Genomic DNA, 17,178 nt, shown 5'->3' on the forward strand with positions numbered 1-17,178 from the left:
GAAAAATGAAGCCACAGAGGAAGTCTGAGCTTCCTTGAAACTGAAGAAAATGGAATAGGCAACTGGTTATAAAGATTTCCCTGGTCTAAAAGGTAAAAAGATATCAACTACTAAAAGAGAAGGCAAATCTGTTTTTCCAATAGTGAAGTGAGAGAAAAAACACCTCTCCTTTGAATTCTCCATTACAAAGACACTGAGAGACAGGGGTGACCTGGAAGGAAGAAAAATATGCTGGCAGAAAGAGCTCCAGAGCAGATTAGTGGGTTTGGACTTTGGCCCAAAGGCCACAACTCACCTAGCACTGCATGCTGGTCATGGGATTCCTCCAGTTCCTTTAGACACTCTCCCAGCATGTCCCACAGCTCGTCCAAGCTCAGCTGCTCACTGAGCAGGGGTAACTCAGGTGGCCTCTCCTCCTTCTCCTTTTCCCCTTGTGGGGTTCCATCTGAGCCTACAGGCCACACAGAGGAGACAGAAAGCCTTTGAGGTTTTTCTTTCATTTAGCTTTTTCCCAGACCAAATGTGCAGGCCATTAAACAGATCAAGACGACTAGCCCACTGGCTACTAAGTAATACTGAGCCACACCTAAAAACAAACTCTAGCCCTACACTGGATGACATTTCAATTTATATCAAATGCAATTAATACAATAAAAATTTTGGTTCCTCAACTGAAATAGCCACATTTCAAGTGCTCAGTAGCCACCTGTGGTTAGTGACTGAAGTTCTAGCAGATAGTACTGGTTTATTCATTGCCTCATTAGCTCTCAGAGAATCTGTGGATTATGAAATGATTTAATGTATTTCAAAAATGTCTCAGGCCAACACTATTCCACAGAAACGTGTTAAGAGAAGGCATCATGAAGTATTCTATGTACAATTAACTTTGAAAAATGCTGCTACTAATAGCATATATTGTGTGCTGGGTACTACTTTAAGTATTTGTGTGTGTGTGTGTGTTAACTTGTTCAATCCTACTATGAACATCCCTATTTTAAATAAGGAAACAGAAGCTAAGAGAAGTTTGTTTCAGGTTCCAGAGCCAGTAAATGGGGGAGCCACAACTCAAACACATGCTGTCTCCATGTCTAACATCATCACATCATAGTTTCTTTACTATAGGAATTATAGTGGTATGTTATAAATTTCCAATAAGGGTGAGGTGGTGGTAGTGATCTTGGTTGGTATATGCCATTAACATTTACAAAACCAGTGTCCACTGGAACAAACTGGAAAACACTCAGCTTGTGTATACAGAAAACAGGGGATCCAGCAGACATTCCATGAAGACTGTCTCTCTCTCTTCCTGCACTAGAAATAGGAAGTAGTATTTACCAATGGACTGAGTATCCTGAGCACTGGGAGATGGCTGGTCCACATCCATGGGTGACTCCTCTCTCCGGACAGAGGCCTCTGACTGGCTTGACTCCGACTGGATAAAAGGGAGACAAAGTCACATAAAGGGTGCAACTCTGCTTTCCTCACGGAGAGGCTAGAGGCTGGCTCTATCCATTCTCACACAACATAAGCTTGGAAAGATAAAGTTTCCTTTAACTGTTCAAAAAGAATGGCCTCTTCCCACCTCCTTTGCTGTCCTCCATCCTGAGCTAGCAAACTCTTCCACAAAGCTCCTTGGGTGCCTGTACTGCCTCCACTCTATTTCAGACCTATGTGTAGTCAGACACTAGCTTGTTTCTGTTTGCTCAGAAAAGGGGAAATAAGGGACCTTTGATAGGTGGGATTATTCATAAAGCCAACATCTGTCCTTTTGGGTTTGGGAAAGACAGGGCAGAAAATACTCCAAAAGAATAGTTGTTTTCCCTTTCTACCATGTTGGGAACCACAGCCCTCAAATTCTATGATGTTCTCAGCATGCTCAATGAAATCATACTGTATAATAGTAATCCTATGCAAAGAAAAACCAGGCCTCAGGATACCTTTATTTCCTGGATCTTGGGAAGGTGACTTGCATGTTGCAAGAACAAGAAAACAACGAGAGAGTGCCACAGCATACATACACAATGCCAGGCTTTCCCCATAGCCACTCTGTGCTGGGATCCCAACAATGAGTTGGCTATCTAGGAATCTCAAAGTTTTTTTTTTTCCTAAAAGTGCCTGAGTGCCTTGGTGCCAAGGTACCAAGAGAGTACGGAGAACAGAAGCAGAGGCCAGGGTAGATGGACCAGCCATAGCCTAGAAGAGGCTGCGTGGGATGTATACCAAGCTTGGGGGAATTTCAAGGATAGGATTCCTGATGTACTTGCATTGTTCCATGAGACAGAAAAATCTTCATCCCACATCCCCTCAGAACCCAGACACTAAGCATTATGCAGTTTGCAAAAGCGCCACTGTTGACTGGATAGCTGGGAGTGGGGTATGATGGCCAAGCTTTAAGTCATTATCGATCCAAAACAACCAACAGACAGTAGAGAAAACACCAACAGAAAGTAACCCTGTTGCCCAGAAGCATTCATACAGCATACTTAATGCAAAAGCATACAAGGTTAAGGGCAGTGAAACCCCACTGATGATGTGGTGGGGAAGGGGAGAGACAAATGAATGAGGGGCTACAGGCATCATGCTAACCGTTGCTGCTTGTTGCTGTCTCCGCGCCCTTTGACCCTCACGTACCATTTGTATAATGGCATCAGCCTCAGCCTCCAGCTGCCGAACAGCTGCCTGGATGCTGCTAGCTGAGCCTAAACCGGAAGAACCTGGGAGAAAGAAAAAAGAAGGCAAGGTATAAAATGCAGGAAGAGGGAATGCCCAATATTCTCTCTCCCATCTCCTGGGCTGCCACAGGGCATCTTGTTGAAATCTTTGAGCTTTGGCTAGGGCAGCTTCAGAGTGCTCATCACCAGGCACTAAGAGCTACCATTACAAGTAAGGGCAAGGGACATGGTGTTAGGCAGATGGATAGTGGCAGGTGGAGAGGGTTTTGTGGGACAAGAGGAAAGAGGTAGGATTTGGCAGGCCACAGAAGAGGCAACATGGCTGCAATGTTTTAGTTAGGAGTGATCAAAGAGGCAGAAAGGAGACACGCTCAGTGCCTTAAATCTTGTTCAACAAAAGATCTGTCCCCAATTTCTTTGCCAGATTTTCCCTCCCCCTTACTTCTCACTTGCCCTAATGAATTTCCTATGCAGACAGCTTGAGTGAGATACAGAACGCAGCCATCAACAGTCTAGGAAAGGATCATCACTTCCTTTTTTGGAAAGGTCAAGCAGGATGGAGACATGACATTAAGTCCTGCCCTCCAAGGACTTGGAGTTTGCCACCACCAACCCTGCCCCTCAACTGGACACTCCAGTTCCATACCTAGCCTGCCTGTCTGCTTGGCTTTCTTGTTAGCTCGGCGTGTGTCGTCCCGAAGCTGGATGATGACCTGCAGTACCCTCAAGAAGAACTTCTGGGTAGACGTCTTGGATGTCAACATGGACATAGAAGGCAGCTGGAGCTCCCGGCCACCCAGAGGTCGCTTCTGAGATGCCACAATTACCACATTCTCAGCCATGTCAAACCTGGATAGTGTAGAGGTGGCTTGCGTATACTGATAGCATCAAAGCATAAACATCCAGAGCGAGCAGGGCTTTTTGGTGTCAATCAGAGGGTTAAAGAATCTCAGAAGGAAATCCCACAAGTGGGAAAAAATAAGATCAAGTATACATAGAACATATAAGAAAATCTGACCAGAAAGGAAAAAATTAAAACAACCCAAACAACAAAACAACCACCAGGAAACCAGCAAGAGCCACTTTTTAGAATACCCCAGATTCCAGCCCCACAGCCAAATGGGTGGTAACCACCCACCTGCTCTGCATTTTGCCTTTTAGCTTGGTGGTCTGTGGCTGCTCCTCAGGCAGGCCATCAGGAGAGAGGGTCTCACATTGGGCTCGTCGCTGCTGTTCTAGGTTGTATTCCCGTAACTCAGCCAGAAGGGTACCTGGTTAGGCAGAGGAGCCAGCAAGTGTTCAGAGATTTCCCTAGTGAAGCAGCTGGAAGCCAAACCTTTCTAAGAAACCTGCCCAGGCTATCTTTGCTCAGTTGCAGAGAATCTGGAGTGAGCAGGAATTCTGTTCCATCTTACTATGTGTCCTCATGGACCAACTATCCAGAGACCACCAATGTACCTTGCCCTCAAGAATCTGTTGAATCTACATGAAATGCAGCTCAGTGCAGGGAGGAAAAACTATTAGTTTTTGTGGTAATCTCCGACAAATTGCTTAACCCCCTCTCCCAGTTCCCTTCTCCATCTTAATAATTATTGAGACTAATACTGCCTAATGTCACAAGGCTGTTTTGAGAATTAGCAGATAACTACAGTAGAGTAGGTGGGACACTGCCTGGCCCATGGGTGCTGAATGCTGGGAGTCAAGAAAAGACAGAGACTGTAATCAAATTCCTTCCTCTGGAAGAACCTTATAGTTCTCATGTAACAAGAATATCCTGGGGTCATACACTGATAAATATCCGTATCACCTCAGCTCCAGGTACATTTGTGAGAAGGAGATAACTAATGAGATCTCGGCAGCTGACATCTACAGAGATCCATGACTGGGATGCAGGTGGGAGAGAGCAAACAGACTCTATGCTAAAATCTGGCTCTACTCCTCAATTCAATTGCTTTATCACCCAGGGTTTTAATTTTCTTTTTGGTAACACAACTGGAAGGAAGACTGAAACTAGACAATTTCCAAGTGTCCTTATAACTTCTGTACCTTCACAACTGCACAAAGGCAGAGGGTATCATTTGGACTCCCAATTCTTGAGCCTAAGTGAAGTGCAGGTGCATCTCTGAGGTGGTGAAGCTGCCTTAGCAGGCTCATTGCAGGGCTCTTGTAAGTGTCCAGAATGGAGAAGCAAAAGAGCACTGCAGATCCTACACGTGCTCATTTTCCTTTACTTAACCCTGATTACAAGGTATGTGCCAGGCACTGGCAATGTAGAGGAGCCCAGCCTTGCTCTCCATGAACAAATGAGCAGAGGAAAACAGATGGTAACTCAGTATTATCAGTGTTGCAACAGAGGAGAGCACAGGGGTGGTGTTACAGAAGCATAGAGGAGTTTGATTCAACCTGGGGATTCAGGGAAGGGTTCCATAAAGAGGTGATACCTCAGTGGAAGGTTTCAGAAAGACAAGATGCTTTACTTCTGTTATTACCTATCTGTTTACAAAGAGTATAACCCAGATGGCGCGCTCCATTCAGTAGCAGCTTGAGAACAGTGTCCCGGGTTGCAGGGTCCCCCCGAGAGAGCTGCAGTAACACATTGGCTGCATCCTCTAGACCTTCTTCGGAACAAGAGTGGGATGTCAACACCTGGGAAAAAGAAGAGAGAAGAGGTAGGTCTCAACTTAAGAACTAAAACTTTACTCCCATCCACCTTTCCTCCCCCAATCTTGGGAATTCAGAAGAGCTCGGACTCACCTCCACAGAGAGCTGCAGCTGGTTTTCAGTGAGGCCAGAGGATACCATCTTAAAGTCAGCACTGCTGCTGCCCCCATCACCCACCTTTGCTGGAGATTTGCTGGCCTTAGTAGTTGTAGAAGCTTTGAGCAAACAGATGGAACATAGTAAGCCTCTAAAACTCACATGCCAGAACCAAACAATCACTAAACTGTCCAGGGCTTCAAAATGGGAAAGTAGTACAAATGAAAAGCCACCCACCAAAGCCAAATACAAATGACTTGGGATGTCAAGGACTCTCATAACCATACTTTCTAAAGTGACAAAGAATCCCAAACATTTCTCAACTGTTTCCCTATCATCTGAGTTCCCTCTTCAAAACCATTTTCAAGTACTTTTTATTAGTCTGCTGTAGGGCTCGCTCCCTTTACTTCCTAGGATACCCTGGCTATTCCACCTTGATTCAAATGGTATCCTGTCTGCTCTTAATCTTTTTCCTGGAACTGGCTCCCTCACCCAGGCTGGAAAGGCTGGGAGTTCTTTGAAGACAGGGACTTTCTCTCTCCTCCCTTTGGTGCTTAGCCTAGGGAAGCCACATTCAGTGAATGCCTGCTGGTCTTCACGAGTGTCTGTGTGGGTAGATGTATGTGGGGAGGAGGAGGATGGAGAGAGAGAACTGGGACTGAGGAGGGCAAGAATGAACACATTTGGCTCTTGCAAACATAAACCAAGCCGACTGCTATCATTTAGGGAGGAATACCTGGATAAGGGAGTGGAGAGTGAGGTGGGTGTACATACCCCAAAGCTCCCAGCCTACATCCACACTTACTTGAAACAGTAGTGGTAGCAGTCGTGGGGGTAGTCACCGTGGTCGAAGCAGCTACGGCAATGGTGGATATAGCCGTGGCAGCAACCAGAGCTGGAGCAGAAGTGACAGGGGTGGTTGCAGCAGGGGGAGTGGGCGTGCTGGAGGCAGCAGTGGTAGTGGTGGTAGATGTGGTTGAGGTGGCAACAGTGGTGGAGGAAGCACTGCTGCCAGAATTAGCCTGTGCTTCCGACACTTTGTTTTCTGGGAGAGCAATTGAGATGAGAGAAAGGAGTCTGAGGAGTTTCTCAGTTAAGAGAGAGCTCCGGCGGATGACTGGGTGTGATAACATGTTCATGAGCTGCCCCAGTGGAGAGGCCTCAAGGCTGTATGGGGAGGTTTCCCCCTCACCACCAGCGCTCACTGGCACTGACTTCACGGAGTTCTTGCCTTTCCGGCTGACATTCATGTTGTCCAGTTTAACCAGTAAGTCCCAGAAGTCTGTGCAAATCCCACTGCTGGTGGACTGTGAAGAGCATGGGCTGCAGGCCTGCTTACTGCCCCTCTCCCGATCACTCTCACAGTTTGTTTCTTTGGTCCGCTGCTGTGTAAAATGGCTGGGAAATACCTGCCGGCAAAAGGAGGACAGGCTTGGTCTAGGGGGTCTACACAGGAAATCGGTCTTCCTGACAAGTGAAGACAATTGGTTCCTAGATTCTCCACTTCTCTGAATAGCTTTAGTGACATGGGAGAGATGTCATACGGGAGCATAAGGTCTACATTATCTGATGGTGGAGTGACCCAGAGAAACAAACAAGGGCTTTGTAGGGAGATGATTAGCTAACTTCTGAGTATCAGTCTCTGTATGAAATGGGGAGCATACCTATGCTTTATCAAAAAATTGTTGAGATTAAATGAGGTAACATATTTTTGCATAGTGCCTGGCAACAAGGTAGGCCCTCAAGAGATGGCAGCAATGATTATTAAAAAGAACACTGAACTGAGTTCTAGATCCAGCTGCATCACTTACTAGCCACATGACAAAGTCAATAAAACTTTCTGCACCTCATGGGACACCTGGGTGGCTCAGTGGTTGAGTGTCTGCCTTTGGCTCAGGGCATGATCCCAGAGTCCCTGGATCCCACATCGGGCTCCCTGCACAGAGTCTGCTTCTCCCTCTATGTCTTTGCCTCTCTCTCTGTCTCTCATGAATTAATAAATAAAATCTTAAAAAAAAACTTTCTGCACCCCAGCTTCGTCACCTATAGAACAGAAATTATATAGACCACTGAGAGTTGTTTTGATAACTAAATGAAGTAACGCACAAAAATTGTAAAAAGTGAGAATAAAAGAACCCATAATTTACTGGTCAACTCCCAGAAACCATACAGGCCTTAGCACTATAAACAGTGAACAAAGACCTTCTAGCTTTCTTAGAATTCAGATTTCATCTAGGCTGTGGCCTGCCACCCCTCTTCCATCCCCAAGGGCTGAGTTCAAGCTCCTTACCTTGGCCAATTGAATGAGTGTGTCTAGAACATGTCTGCAGACAACAGGAGCAGCCTGGGGGTGGATGTGGACAGTGGAGCCACTGCTTGCATGCTTCTCGGTATGTTTGCGACCTCCTGAACGTTGAATCTGGAATATATTAGTCCTGCAGCCGAGGGCTGCATCCATGGATACTGAGAGCCAGGAAAGCTGGTTGGAGCTCTTAGACTCCATCTTGTGTAGGAGGTCCAGGGGCCGGTTCTCATGGCTGCTTGACCCACAGCTTTTGCTTGACTTTTTGCCCTTGTCCTCACTTGAGGAGAGCTTGGGTGTTTCAATGCATAGCTCACTTTCACTGCTGCGCTGCAAAATGGAGAGCAGACTGCGGATGACCCAGTGGCGGGTCTGGGCATGGTAGCAGAGATTTCTCAGTACTCGGTGTAGACGACTAGTATTAAGCTTTGGCTCATCCACGAAAAGTAGGACCAGGAGACAGGATAGGGCTTCATGGTCCAGGAGGAGCCGTCCTCGGAGGCGGAGAAGAGTATCCACATTACTGCCAGAAGGCCTGGAACAGAGCACAGTTTCAGCACGGTAGTACTTCAGCTAGAGCTTTGGGATTAGGTATAGGCCTAGGGAAGGGGAATGAGCTGCATATCTCCAAGGAGGCACAAGAAGGTGTCTAGTACAGGGGCTCTTAATAAGAGCTGCCCTCTTGTGTATCTACTGGGTATCAAGTACTCCACACCAGCTGGTATGGGGCTGCTGAAAAGACTAAAGAACTGCCCATTTTTGTGATGATGGATCAAAGGCTCAAAATACGTTAAGTGATTTTCTCTAGATCACATGATGTCAGTATTATGAATTGGTAAAAGCAGATTGCACTCAAAGTCTTAAAAACGTTTACTTCTGCCTTCTCTAAACTACCAGGAATTTGCCTGCCTCTTAGGACTGATCACTCCCTTTACATTTCAGCATGTTGGGTGCAGTTTGCTTCTCCCACAGCCTAGATGTTATAAGCTTTAGGCAAGTGACTTTCCTTATTACAACCACAGTTAGCATCTGCCGCCAGTTTGCCTTACTTTGTGATTATGGTCCACAGTAGCTACACTAACCCAAAAGTGTGGCTTTTTGAAGGGGGAGGTCCAAAGATCTGGCTCCCCTCCTCAATCAAGGCAATATCCTAAAGAGGTCATCTAGTCTCTCCACCTATATATTAAGGGAATTGGACTTAGCAACAGATGTGAGAGGTGGTATGGTAAGGTCAAAAAAAGACAAAGGTACCTGTTATGGCTGCTGCTACCCCCCATCTGGAAGGTGCCACCTCTTTGCACAGCAAGACGAGTGTATTGGACTCCTCGGTTGCCACTGAGGCGACTGGTGAAAGCTGGAAAGAAAGAAAATGGAAATTGAAACTGGGGAGGTGGGTGGTGAGCTGGGTCCAGTAACACAAAGGGGAACAGCAGAGCCTCATGTGGCCAAAGTTGAACATTTCAGAACCCTCCCACTTGCCTCCCTCTGTACCCGGGCTTCGGAGGATGGCAGAGAGCGCAGAGGTGCTGCTGTGGCCAAAGAGCCGCTCATGCATGAGCTGTCGCTGCCGGGCTTCCTGCTCTCGCCTCAGGGCTTGAGCCTCAGCTGCAATGTCAGGTGGCATCACAGCCAAAACACTGTCCTCCATGTCCTCCAGGACACTACGGCGCAAGTCTGATGGCAGGGTCTGGATGAAGGTCACAGGGTCCATGGGAGTGTCTGAGCTCGCATTCTGTGCCAGTTCCCGTCGTTGTTGCTCAGCTCTCTGCTGTGCCAGCACCTACGGAGCAGAGGTTGTCAATGGGGGCATACCCACAGCTAGATGGCTTAGAGCCGCCCTACCTCCCCCCACCTCCCTGGCTCACATACTTCCTCCTGAATGGCTGGAGGCAGGGCCGCCAGGAACTCAGGGCTCACTTCGGTCACACCAGGATTCCCCACCACTGCAGGAGCTGAGCTATTTGCCGAAGGGGCAGTCCGAGTTGGTGGACGGATGCCCAGTTGGTTCTGTAGGACTTCCCGGCGGATGTCATCAGGCAGGGCAGCCAGGAAAGAGGGGTCCACACCTTCTGGTAGACTGATACCTGAGGGGAGGCACAAGATGTGAAGGGACTCTCGTCTCTACCAACGCTTAAGATGTACTTGGAATAAAGAAACCCATGCCTTGTTTGAGGGAAACGAACCTTGTGTGTCCTCACTGCATGCAAAGGACAGAAGACACACAGAAAGCTCACCTTCCCCAGGCTCAGAACAGCTCTTGTTATGTGCTAGAGTCTGTGTGTACACTGTCACTTAATCTTCATCAAGGCCCTACCATGTAGCTATTATCACCTCACTCAGTACTGATGAGGATCAGAGAAATAATGGTTCCAAGTTCTGAAGGTAGGTGGCTGCAGAGGGGGTAACCTGAGCTAAGATTTGTTTGACTCCAAAGCCTGGGCTCATTCCGCCATGCAACATCAGCACCCCCTTACTGCTGGTCCTGCTTCCATTATATATGCTGCCTTCCATCTGGGTGGAATCATTTGGTGGGCATTTTCATGCCAAAGGCTACTAAAAGCCTAAATAAATAACCCCAGAATGGTCCAAGCACACACGAAGCTCACCTGCAAGGGGATCTTCTTCCTCACTGCTTGTTGAAGGCAGTGGCTCTTCTAGGATTCCTCGGGAATCTGCTCCAGAAATGGCCACAGCAGAATCTCTGGTGGAAGAACTCTCAGAGGATGCAGGGGGAGAGCTGGAGAAAATAATTTTCAGGTTGTTCTTCATATTAACATTTTTCCATTTTTAAATACTCCTATGATACCCCTTTCTCATAGAAGCTAAGTTGGTTTCCCCAGTGCACCAAGCATGTGCAATAGTTAACAAGTATGCATGTGGCTCAAAATCCCATTATCACATCTTGTCCTCCTTTTGCTCACACAATGCTTACCTGTCTTCAGGGGGCTGGGTAGGTTCACCTGACCCATCACCCCTGCTTTGCACTTCTGTCACAACAGTTGGGGCATCCCCAGGAGTGGAGCTGCCTGCTGTGGGCTGCTCAGAACTGCCAGCTGCTGAGGTGTCACCCACAGCCTCCTCTAGGGTACAGGAAGCCAGGCTACTGGTGTCCATGGGAGAGCCTTCCAGTTGACTGCTGACAGCTGTCAGCGCATCAGAATCTTCAGCCCTCTCTGGGGAAAGAGAGGCTAGGAGGAAGTCACATGGAGAGGTTAGATCTCTGCCTAGAAGAGGGGGCCGAATTAAGATGCAGCCAGATTAGATTTCTCACTTCTCTACCTTCTTTGCTGGCCTGACTCATATTCCCCCTATCTCCTATGCTTTATAAAGCTCAGCTCAAATCCTCATGGTGCTCCAGGTATGCCTATGAAATACCTTTCCCTAGGTGCCCCAGGTAAGGGAGTCTGTTACTTTCAGATTCCCGGCAGGCATCATTTATATATGTATGGTTCTGTTTATCTAAATAAGGTTCCTTGGAAAAAAAACCTACTACACCTCAAGGTTTTTCCAAAGTATATCACAGGCAGCATAGTACAGAGCAGGAAGAGTAAAAGAGGTTTCAACTTACCCTGTTGGAATGCTGCTGAGAATTTTGAAGCCCTACTTCAAAACAGTGGGAAACAGTGACATGAAATAAATGGCGTATGCCAGGATGGGAGAGCTGTGTGTGTGTGTTCATATGTTTGCCATCTCTGAAGGACGTTGAAGGAGAGCAAGCTTTAAAGTCACACAGGTCTGGGGATGCCTGGGTGGCTTAGTGGTTGAGCGTCTGCCTTTGGCTCAGGGTGTGATCCTGGGGTCCTGGGATCAAGTCCCATATCTGGTTCCTCGCAGGGAGCCTGCTTCTCCCTCTGCTCTCTCTCATGAATAAATAAATAAATTAAAAAAAATAAAGCCACACAGGTCTGGATTTTTATTTCAGCTCAATCACTTACTGAGTGGTCTTGGGCTTAAAAATCTCATGTGGGTTTCAGTTTATTCATGAACCTACCTACTTTGGAGGGTTATTTTTGTTTTTATTTATTTTTTTTTTTTTAAATTTTTTTTAAAGATTTTATTTATTTATTCATGATAGTCACACAGAGAGAGAGAGAGAGGCAGAGACATAGGCAGAGGGAGAAGCAGGCTCCATGCAGGGAGCCCGATGTGGGATTCGATCCCGGGTCTCCAGGATCGCGCCCTGGGCCAAAGGCAGACGCCAAACCGCTGCGCCACCCAGGGATCCCTATTTTTGTTTTTGAAGTTTAGTTTTATTTTAAAATAATTTCTACCCCCAATGTGGGCTCAAACTCAAAACCCCAAGATAAAGAGTTACATGCTCTTCTGGCCCCAGAGGGTTGTATTTAAAGAAGTAACAATCCTGCCATGATAGCCCAGGAAAAGTGATTACCTCAATAAACTGTTGGCATCATCATCTGTATCATTAAGCATTCAGGTATATTATCACTTGAGAACAGAGAGAAGAGGCCTCTACTTTAGCAAGAAAGCAAATGTGCAAGCTGAGACCCCACTCTGAGGACCTGAGCTTCTATTATTTCTCTAAGGAGAGTTAAAAGAGCTAGTTAAGGAGAAAGATATCCATTTCTTCCTCCTATCATACCACCCGCCCACCCCAATTTTGAAATTCTACTACTCACTTATAGTAGGAGCTGGGGACAACTCCATCTGAGTTGTTTCTGCTTCTCCACTTGGCCTTGTGGGACCCAATTCCTCTGGCTCTACAGGCATCAACAGCTGTGTAGAGCTCCCCCCTTCTCCAGCCGGGGACTGTAGCTCTTGAGGAATCTCTCCCAAGGCTGGTGGGGGTGGGAGTGTTTGTTGCTGTTGTGAGGGCTGCAGAGTGACAAGGGTATCCTTGGACTCAGATGTGGCTGCATCAGTTGAAGATGGGGTTGTTGGGTAGCTGTCAGGCATAGGAGTCCCATCTTTCTCGGAAAGAATGACAATGGGGGTGTTAAGGGACAATCAGCCAAGAACTCAGGGAGCCACTCAATCAGCACATGTGGCCTGACAAGTATCCCACCCAGCCAGTAATGTAGGACTATCATCCCTGCCCCCGACCACAACTGTTCCTAGGAATAGTTTGTGGCTGATCCGGTATACTTAGGATGAGGGCTAAGGTATAGTGCTATCTTAGTCTCAAGAACTGGAGATCTGAACCTTTGTAGGTCATAAGAATTAAATCCTTTCTGTGCCCTGGGTGGAAGGGGAAAGAGTTCAAGTCACTTTATAATGATATTTGCCTCACCCTAAATATCACCTATCCTCTTCCACTTCCCTTTTCTTCTGGTCCTGATTATCCAAGGAACATCTACAACTCTGATGGAGGTAACAGTGCCAAGACTAAGTATGAATATGCCAACACCAGGGAAAGTAGTAAGTTGTATAGTTATCTTCTAATTGGGGCCTAAAATCCCTACCCCACAACAATACAACTTACTACCTCACCCCGGCATGAGCAGAATCCTCTAGCAAGGACAGTAGACAAAAGGCCATTTTACCTGATAATAGACCCTTTCAAAGACCTTTTGCTAGATTAAGGGGCACCAGAACACCTACCACTCATTTTCACTGCTTTAAAAAAATACTGTGTAGGCTTTAGTATCATCATTTTGCAATTCAAATGCCAAAAGAGACAGAAGGCATAGGGAAGAAGGAAGTTCTGAGGAAATAGAAGTGGGGGAGAATATCACATGGACGAGTTATTAGAACCATGAAATAGCTGACGTTAAGATTAGAAGGAAGAATACAAAACATACAGTAGTAATACCATGTAGCCCACAGATGCCAAAAGCAGATTGCTCAGGATAATATTCCCAGACTTTTAGATTCCACAGACTCAAAGTTCATATAAAAAGGAAAAAAAATAGAAAGAGACTAACATAGGGTTACCAAAACCTAGATTAGTTTAGCCAAATAAAAAAGAAGCCTGTCGATATCCCTTAATAAAAATATTTTGATACCAAAGAACTAAGGACATAATCTTTATAAAAAGTCCTTTAAACTGAATAAATTCAGCTTTCTGAAAAACTCATTAAACCCTCTTTATTTTGTTCATTTCCACTGAGGGCTGGCATTTGGGAGTCCCCACCATCAGGCACTCTTATGAAGCACCACCAAAGGGGATGGGGCACATGGCCTTGCTACACATGCAGCACAGCATGATCAGAGTGAGGACAGAGAACGTCGGAGGGGAAGTGTACCACCGTGGGAAAGACAGTAGACTGTATAGTTATCTCCAAGATGGGGTATGACCCTAAAACTATACAATCTACTACCTCATCCCACAGAGCACCAGTGTTCATCTTCAGCCCAACTGGGCCAGCTACTTGAAAGGGTCAGGAAAAAGAACCAACCAATTAGCAAGAAGGTGAAAAGGAGGGGTAGAGTTACCTGAGAGGTTCTGTTCAGCGGAGTCATTTGTTTTAGATGCAGTACACTGGAAAAAGAAGGATAGACCAATGTGGGACTTTTGCAAGCACATATAACAGGGTCAACTATAATAGCTACCCTCGCTCACATAAGCCACCTAGGAGTTCGATGACCTAGATGAAAGATGAGCACTTTAGTGTGCAAACGTTTCTCTAATACATACTTGTATTCAAGAATGGTTTGGGGACAAGGGGAAACTGCCAGAAGGCTGACTGAATAATGAACTGGGCTGGGCACAGGACATGACCTAAATACAATCATGAGACCAGCAAGAATTTCTTAAGTTTCATCTCTATGTATTTTCCTTCCTTGGGCTCATTTTGTCCACTCCAGGTTTTTTGTTTTATTTTTACTTTTTAATTCAATTTGCCAACATACAGTGTAACACCAGTGCTCATCTCATCATGTGCTGTTGTTTGTTTTTAAAGATTTTATTCATTTATCTACCTGAGAGAGAGCAAGTGAGTAGGGAGGTATGGGTGAGGAAGGGGTAAGAGTGGGGAGAGAGAGGGACAAGCAGACTCAATGGCTGAGCATTGGGTTCCATCCTGTGACCCCGAGACCACGACCTGAGTCAAAACCAAGGGTTGGATGCTCAACTGACTGAGCTACCCAGGTACCCCAATTGTCAAATCCAGCTTTTAAAATCACATATGCCAGGCTTGCTTATTTTCTATCCCTTTTCATCTGTTTGAAATAGTTATTGTGTTTATCTGGTAAAACTTTCATACAAAAGTATGTTACATCAAATTTGCTATCCTAACTGAACATTTTCAAAATCCTTAATCCGATATCCAATCTGCTAAGTGGGATATAATAAAGTCTTTCACTTAAGTCTTTTAATTCCTTCATATTTCTATTAACTTCTACTTCATGTATGGGATATAATAAAGTCTTTCACTTAAGTCTTTTAATTCCTTCATATTTCTATTAGCTTTTACTTCATTTATTTTTAAGCTAATGTTATTCAACATTCCAGAAGTTTCAAAATAGGTAGCTTCTTTCCAAACCAAAGTCATGCTAGATATTTTACGAATTGAAAATCAAGCCTTAGAAAAAGACACGTGGTGATGATTTTAGGGCAGGAGTATTTCCTGATTGAAGTCTAAGCCTAACTTATTCAAATGATGGAATGGAGTCATCTTGGTAAAATTCCCCCACATTTGCTAAGTCAGTCCACTGAGTAGAGTAGAACTGAACCACCAAGAGCATGGGAATAATCAGTTATTCTTCCTGTCTAGTTGCAGTCACCAAAGGTAGAGACTACACAGTGTGACTGGTAAGTCAGAGCCACTCTAGTTCTTGCTCCAGATTTCCCCTGCAAGAGACACTGGAGAAGGAATTTTCCCTCTGGGGTTGAATTCTTTTCCCTAAAACACATGTGAATATGTGGCGAATTTGGAATGAATCATTTTTCAGGTTCATTGTGAACATCCCAGGATTCTTTAATGACTGATGGGAGCTATGTGTATGCCAAAAACCATACGAAAGTAGAGGAAGACACAGCCAAAGATGAATCCTCCCAGCCCTTGCAAATCACCTGTGCACTCTGATCCCTGTTCTCCTTATCTTCTTTGCCTTTGTCAGTTATCTTTGTTTCTTCCTCAGCCAATTGTTTCCTGCGTTTCTCCCGCCTTTCTTCCAGCTCCTCATCCCTCAGGAATTCCAAGTGATTGACAATGGGGACTTTAACAACTGGATCAAAGAAGCAAAGAGCAGAGGTTGCTCAAGGGAGGTAGGGGAGGAAGCCAAGAGGTAGAGCTTGTGGCTAGTGAATGAAGGCAACAATTCCTATGTACTCATGCCAGCTGTGTTAGACTCACTACTGCTCAGATAACCAAGCTGCCACACACCTGAAACACAGTCATGCATGCTCTCGGCATCAAGAACTTTGCATTCCTCTGTCCAGCGGGTCAGGGCTGTGGGGATGCTGGATAGGGTCCCTGTAGAGGAACAAAAGAGAGTGAGATTCTTGGCTTGTTCATGTGTTATCTGATCCAAAAATCTCCATATTTCTCTAACAGGACCCAATGTCCATCACAAGAGTTGCCACATCACAGATATCCAGTGATAGTAAAAGTATTGTTAATCTTGGCTCAATTATCAAGCGGTTCTGGCTCCAACGAAATGTCGCTTCTCTAGGCAGGGCAGATACTGTTCTGCTTTCCCTCAGAAGGGAAAAAATAGAATGTGAAAAACTGTACCCTCCCTTTCACCACACAAACTTGCCTGCTTGGCTGGTAGCTGTGCTCTGGTCATGGAAAAAGTCATCCAGCAGTTCATCATCAGATCTGGCAATGATGTGGACATCATCATTGCCTACCAGGAGGCGGGCTCGTCCACGGCTTTGTAGGGGAAGGCTGCTGCTCAGCTGAAGGATGTCAGCAGCAGCAGAAGGACCAAGCAACCTGTAGGGTGATGGTGGGGTGCCAGGGTCACTGTAATTCATAGGGGTCCTGTAATCTGTTACTGCGAGATCCTTTCTGTAACCTCTAAGAAATGTTTAACACTGGATCGTATTAAGCATATATCTTTTTTAAAGCTTTTATTTAAGTAATCTCTACATCCAACATGGGGCTCCAACTCACGATCCCAAGAACAAGAACTGCATGCTCCTCCGATTGAGTCAGCCAGGTGCCCCACTGAGCAGAAATCTTAATTACCTAACTACTCCATCAGTTTGTGAACTTTATTTGGTCTGAGGTTGCATATTATTCCATAGTTCCTGATAGAGTGAGTGTCGGTGATAATGCCAGGCACTTTGTGAGGGTATAATCTCTCTCTCATGTATCTCCTATTGCCTGTACATTGACCATTAGGACACCTATGTCCTTTTCTCTCACTTTAAAATTGTTAATTCCACTAAACTCTAAGCCCGAGGGCAGAAATCCTGTCCTGCCTATATTTAAAGTGTCATGTGCTTGGCATATGAGATGCTTGATTGATGCATGTATGTATAGAACATTTAAGCAAAAAGATTGTTACACAATTTGGTATTCCCCAAAAGGCCGCACA

General features: G+C 45.7%; 1 protein-coding gene across 16 annotated transcripts in view; it reads right to left on the reverse strand.

Annotated features, from left to right (window-relative positions):
• HUWE1 (HECT, UBA and WWE domain containing E3 ubiquitin protein ligase 1) overlaps positions 1 to 17,178 on the reverse strand; it is a 175,171-nt gene that overhangs the window by 5,924 nt on the left and 152,069 nt on the right. For 12 of the 16 annotated variants that reach the window (XM_025468549.3, XM_049107089.1, XM_025468548.3 and 9 more), the window contains 19 exons: positions 16,393 to 16,571; positions 16,017 to 16,106; positions 15,704 to 15,858; positions 14,125 to 14,170; positions 12,369 to 12,656; positions 10,664 to 10,955; positions 10,338 to 10,468; positions 9,601 to 9,815; positions 9,223 to 9,511; positions 8,983 to 9,085; positions 7,720 to 8,266; positions 6,235 to 6,838; positions 5,427 to 5,548; positions 5,162 to 5,318; positions 3,811 to 3,943; positions 3,319 to 3,521; positions 2,587 to 2,714; positions 1,336 to 1,432; positions 296 to 451 (listed from right to left, as the gene is read on the reverse strand). In XM_025468549.3, the coding sequence (XP_025324334.1) occupies positions 296 to 451; positions 1,336 to 1,432; positions 2,587 to 2,714; positions 3,319 to 3,521; positions 3,811 to 3,943; positions 5,162 to 5,318; positions 5,427 to 5,548; positions 6,235 to 6,838; positions 7,720 to 8,266; positions 8,983 to 9,085; positions 9,223 to 9,511; positions 9,601 to 9,815; positions 10,338 to 10,468; positions 10,664 to 10,955; positions 12,369 to 12,656; positions 14,125 to 14,170; positions 15,704 to 15,858; positions 16,017 to 16,106; positions 16,393 to 16,571 (3,935 nt within the window). The remainder of the gene's footprint in view (positions 1 to 295; positions 452 to 1,335; positions 1,433 to 2,586; positions 2,715 to 3,318; positions 3,522 to 3,810; positions 3,944 to 5,161; positions 5,319 to 5,426; positions 5,549 to 6,234; positions 6,839 to 7,719; positions 8,267 to 8,982; positions 9,086 to 9,222; positions 9,512 to 9,600; positions 9,816 to 10,337; positions 10,469 to 10,663; positions 10,956 to 12,368; positions 12,657 to 14,124; positions 14,171 to 15,703; positions 15,859 to 16,016; positions 16,107 to 16,392; positions 16,572 to 17,178) is intronic. The other 4 variants (XM_035711675.2, XM_025468551.3, XM_049107095.1 and 1 more) reach the window with 3 other exon arrangements.

This window comes from Canis lupus, chromosome X (assembly GCF_003254725.2).
Source record: "Canis lupus dingo isolate Sandy chromosome X, ASM325472v2, whole genome shotgun sequence".
Taxonomy (NCBI): domain Eukaryota; kingdom Metazoa; phylum Chordata; class Mammalia; order Carnivora; family Canidae; genus Canis; species Canis lupus.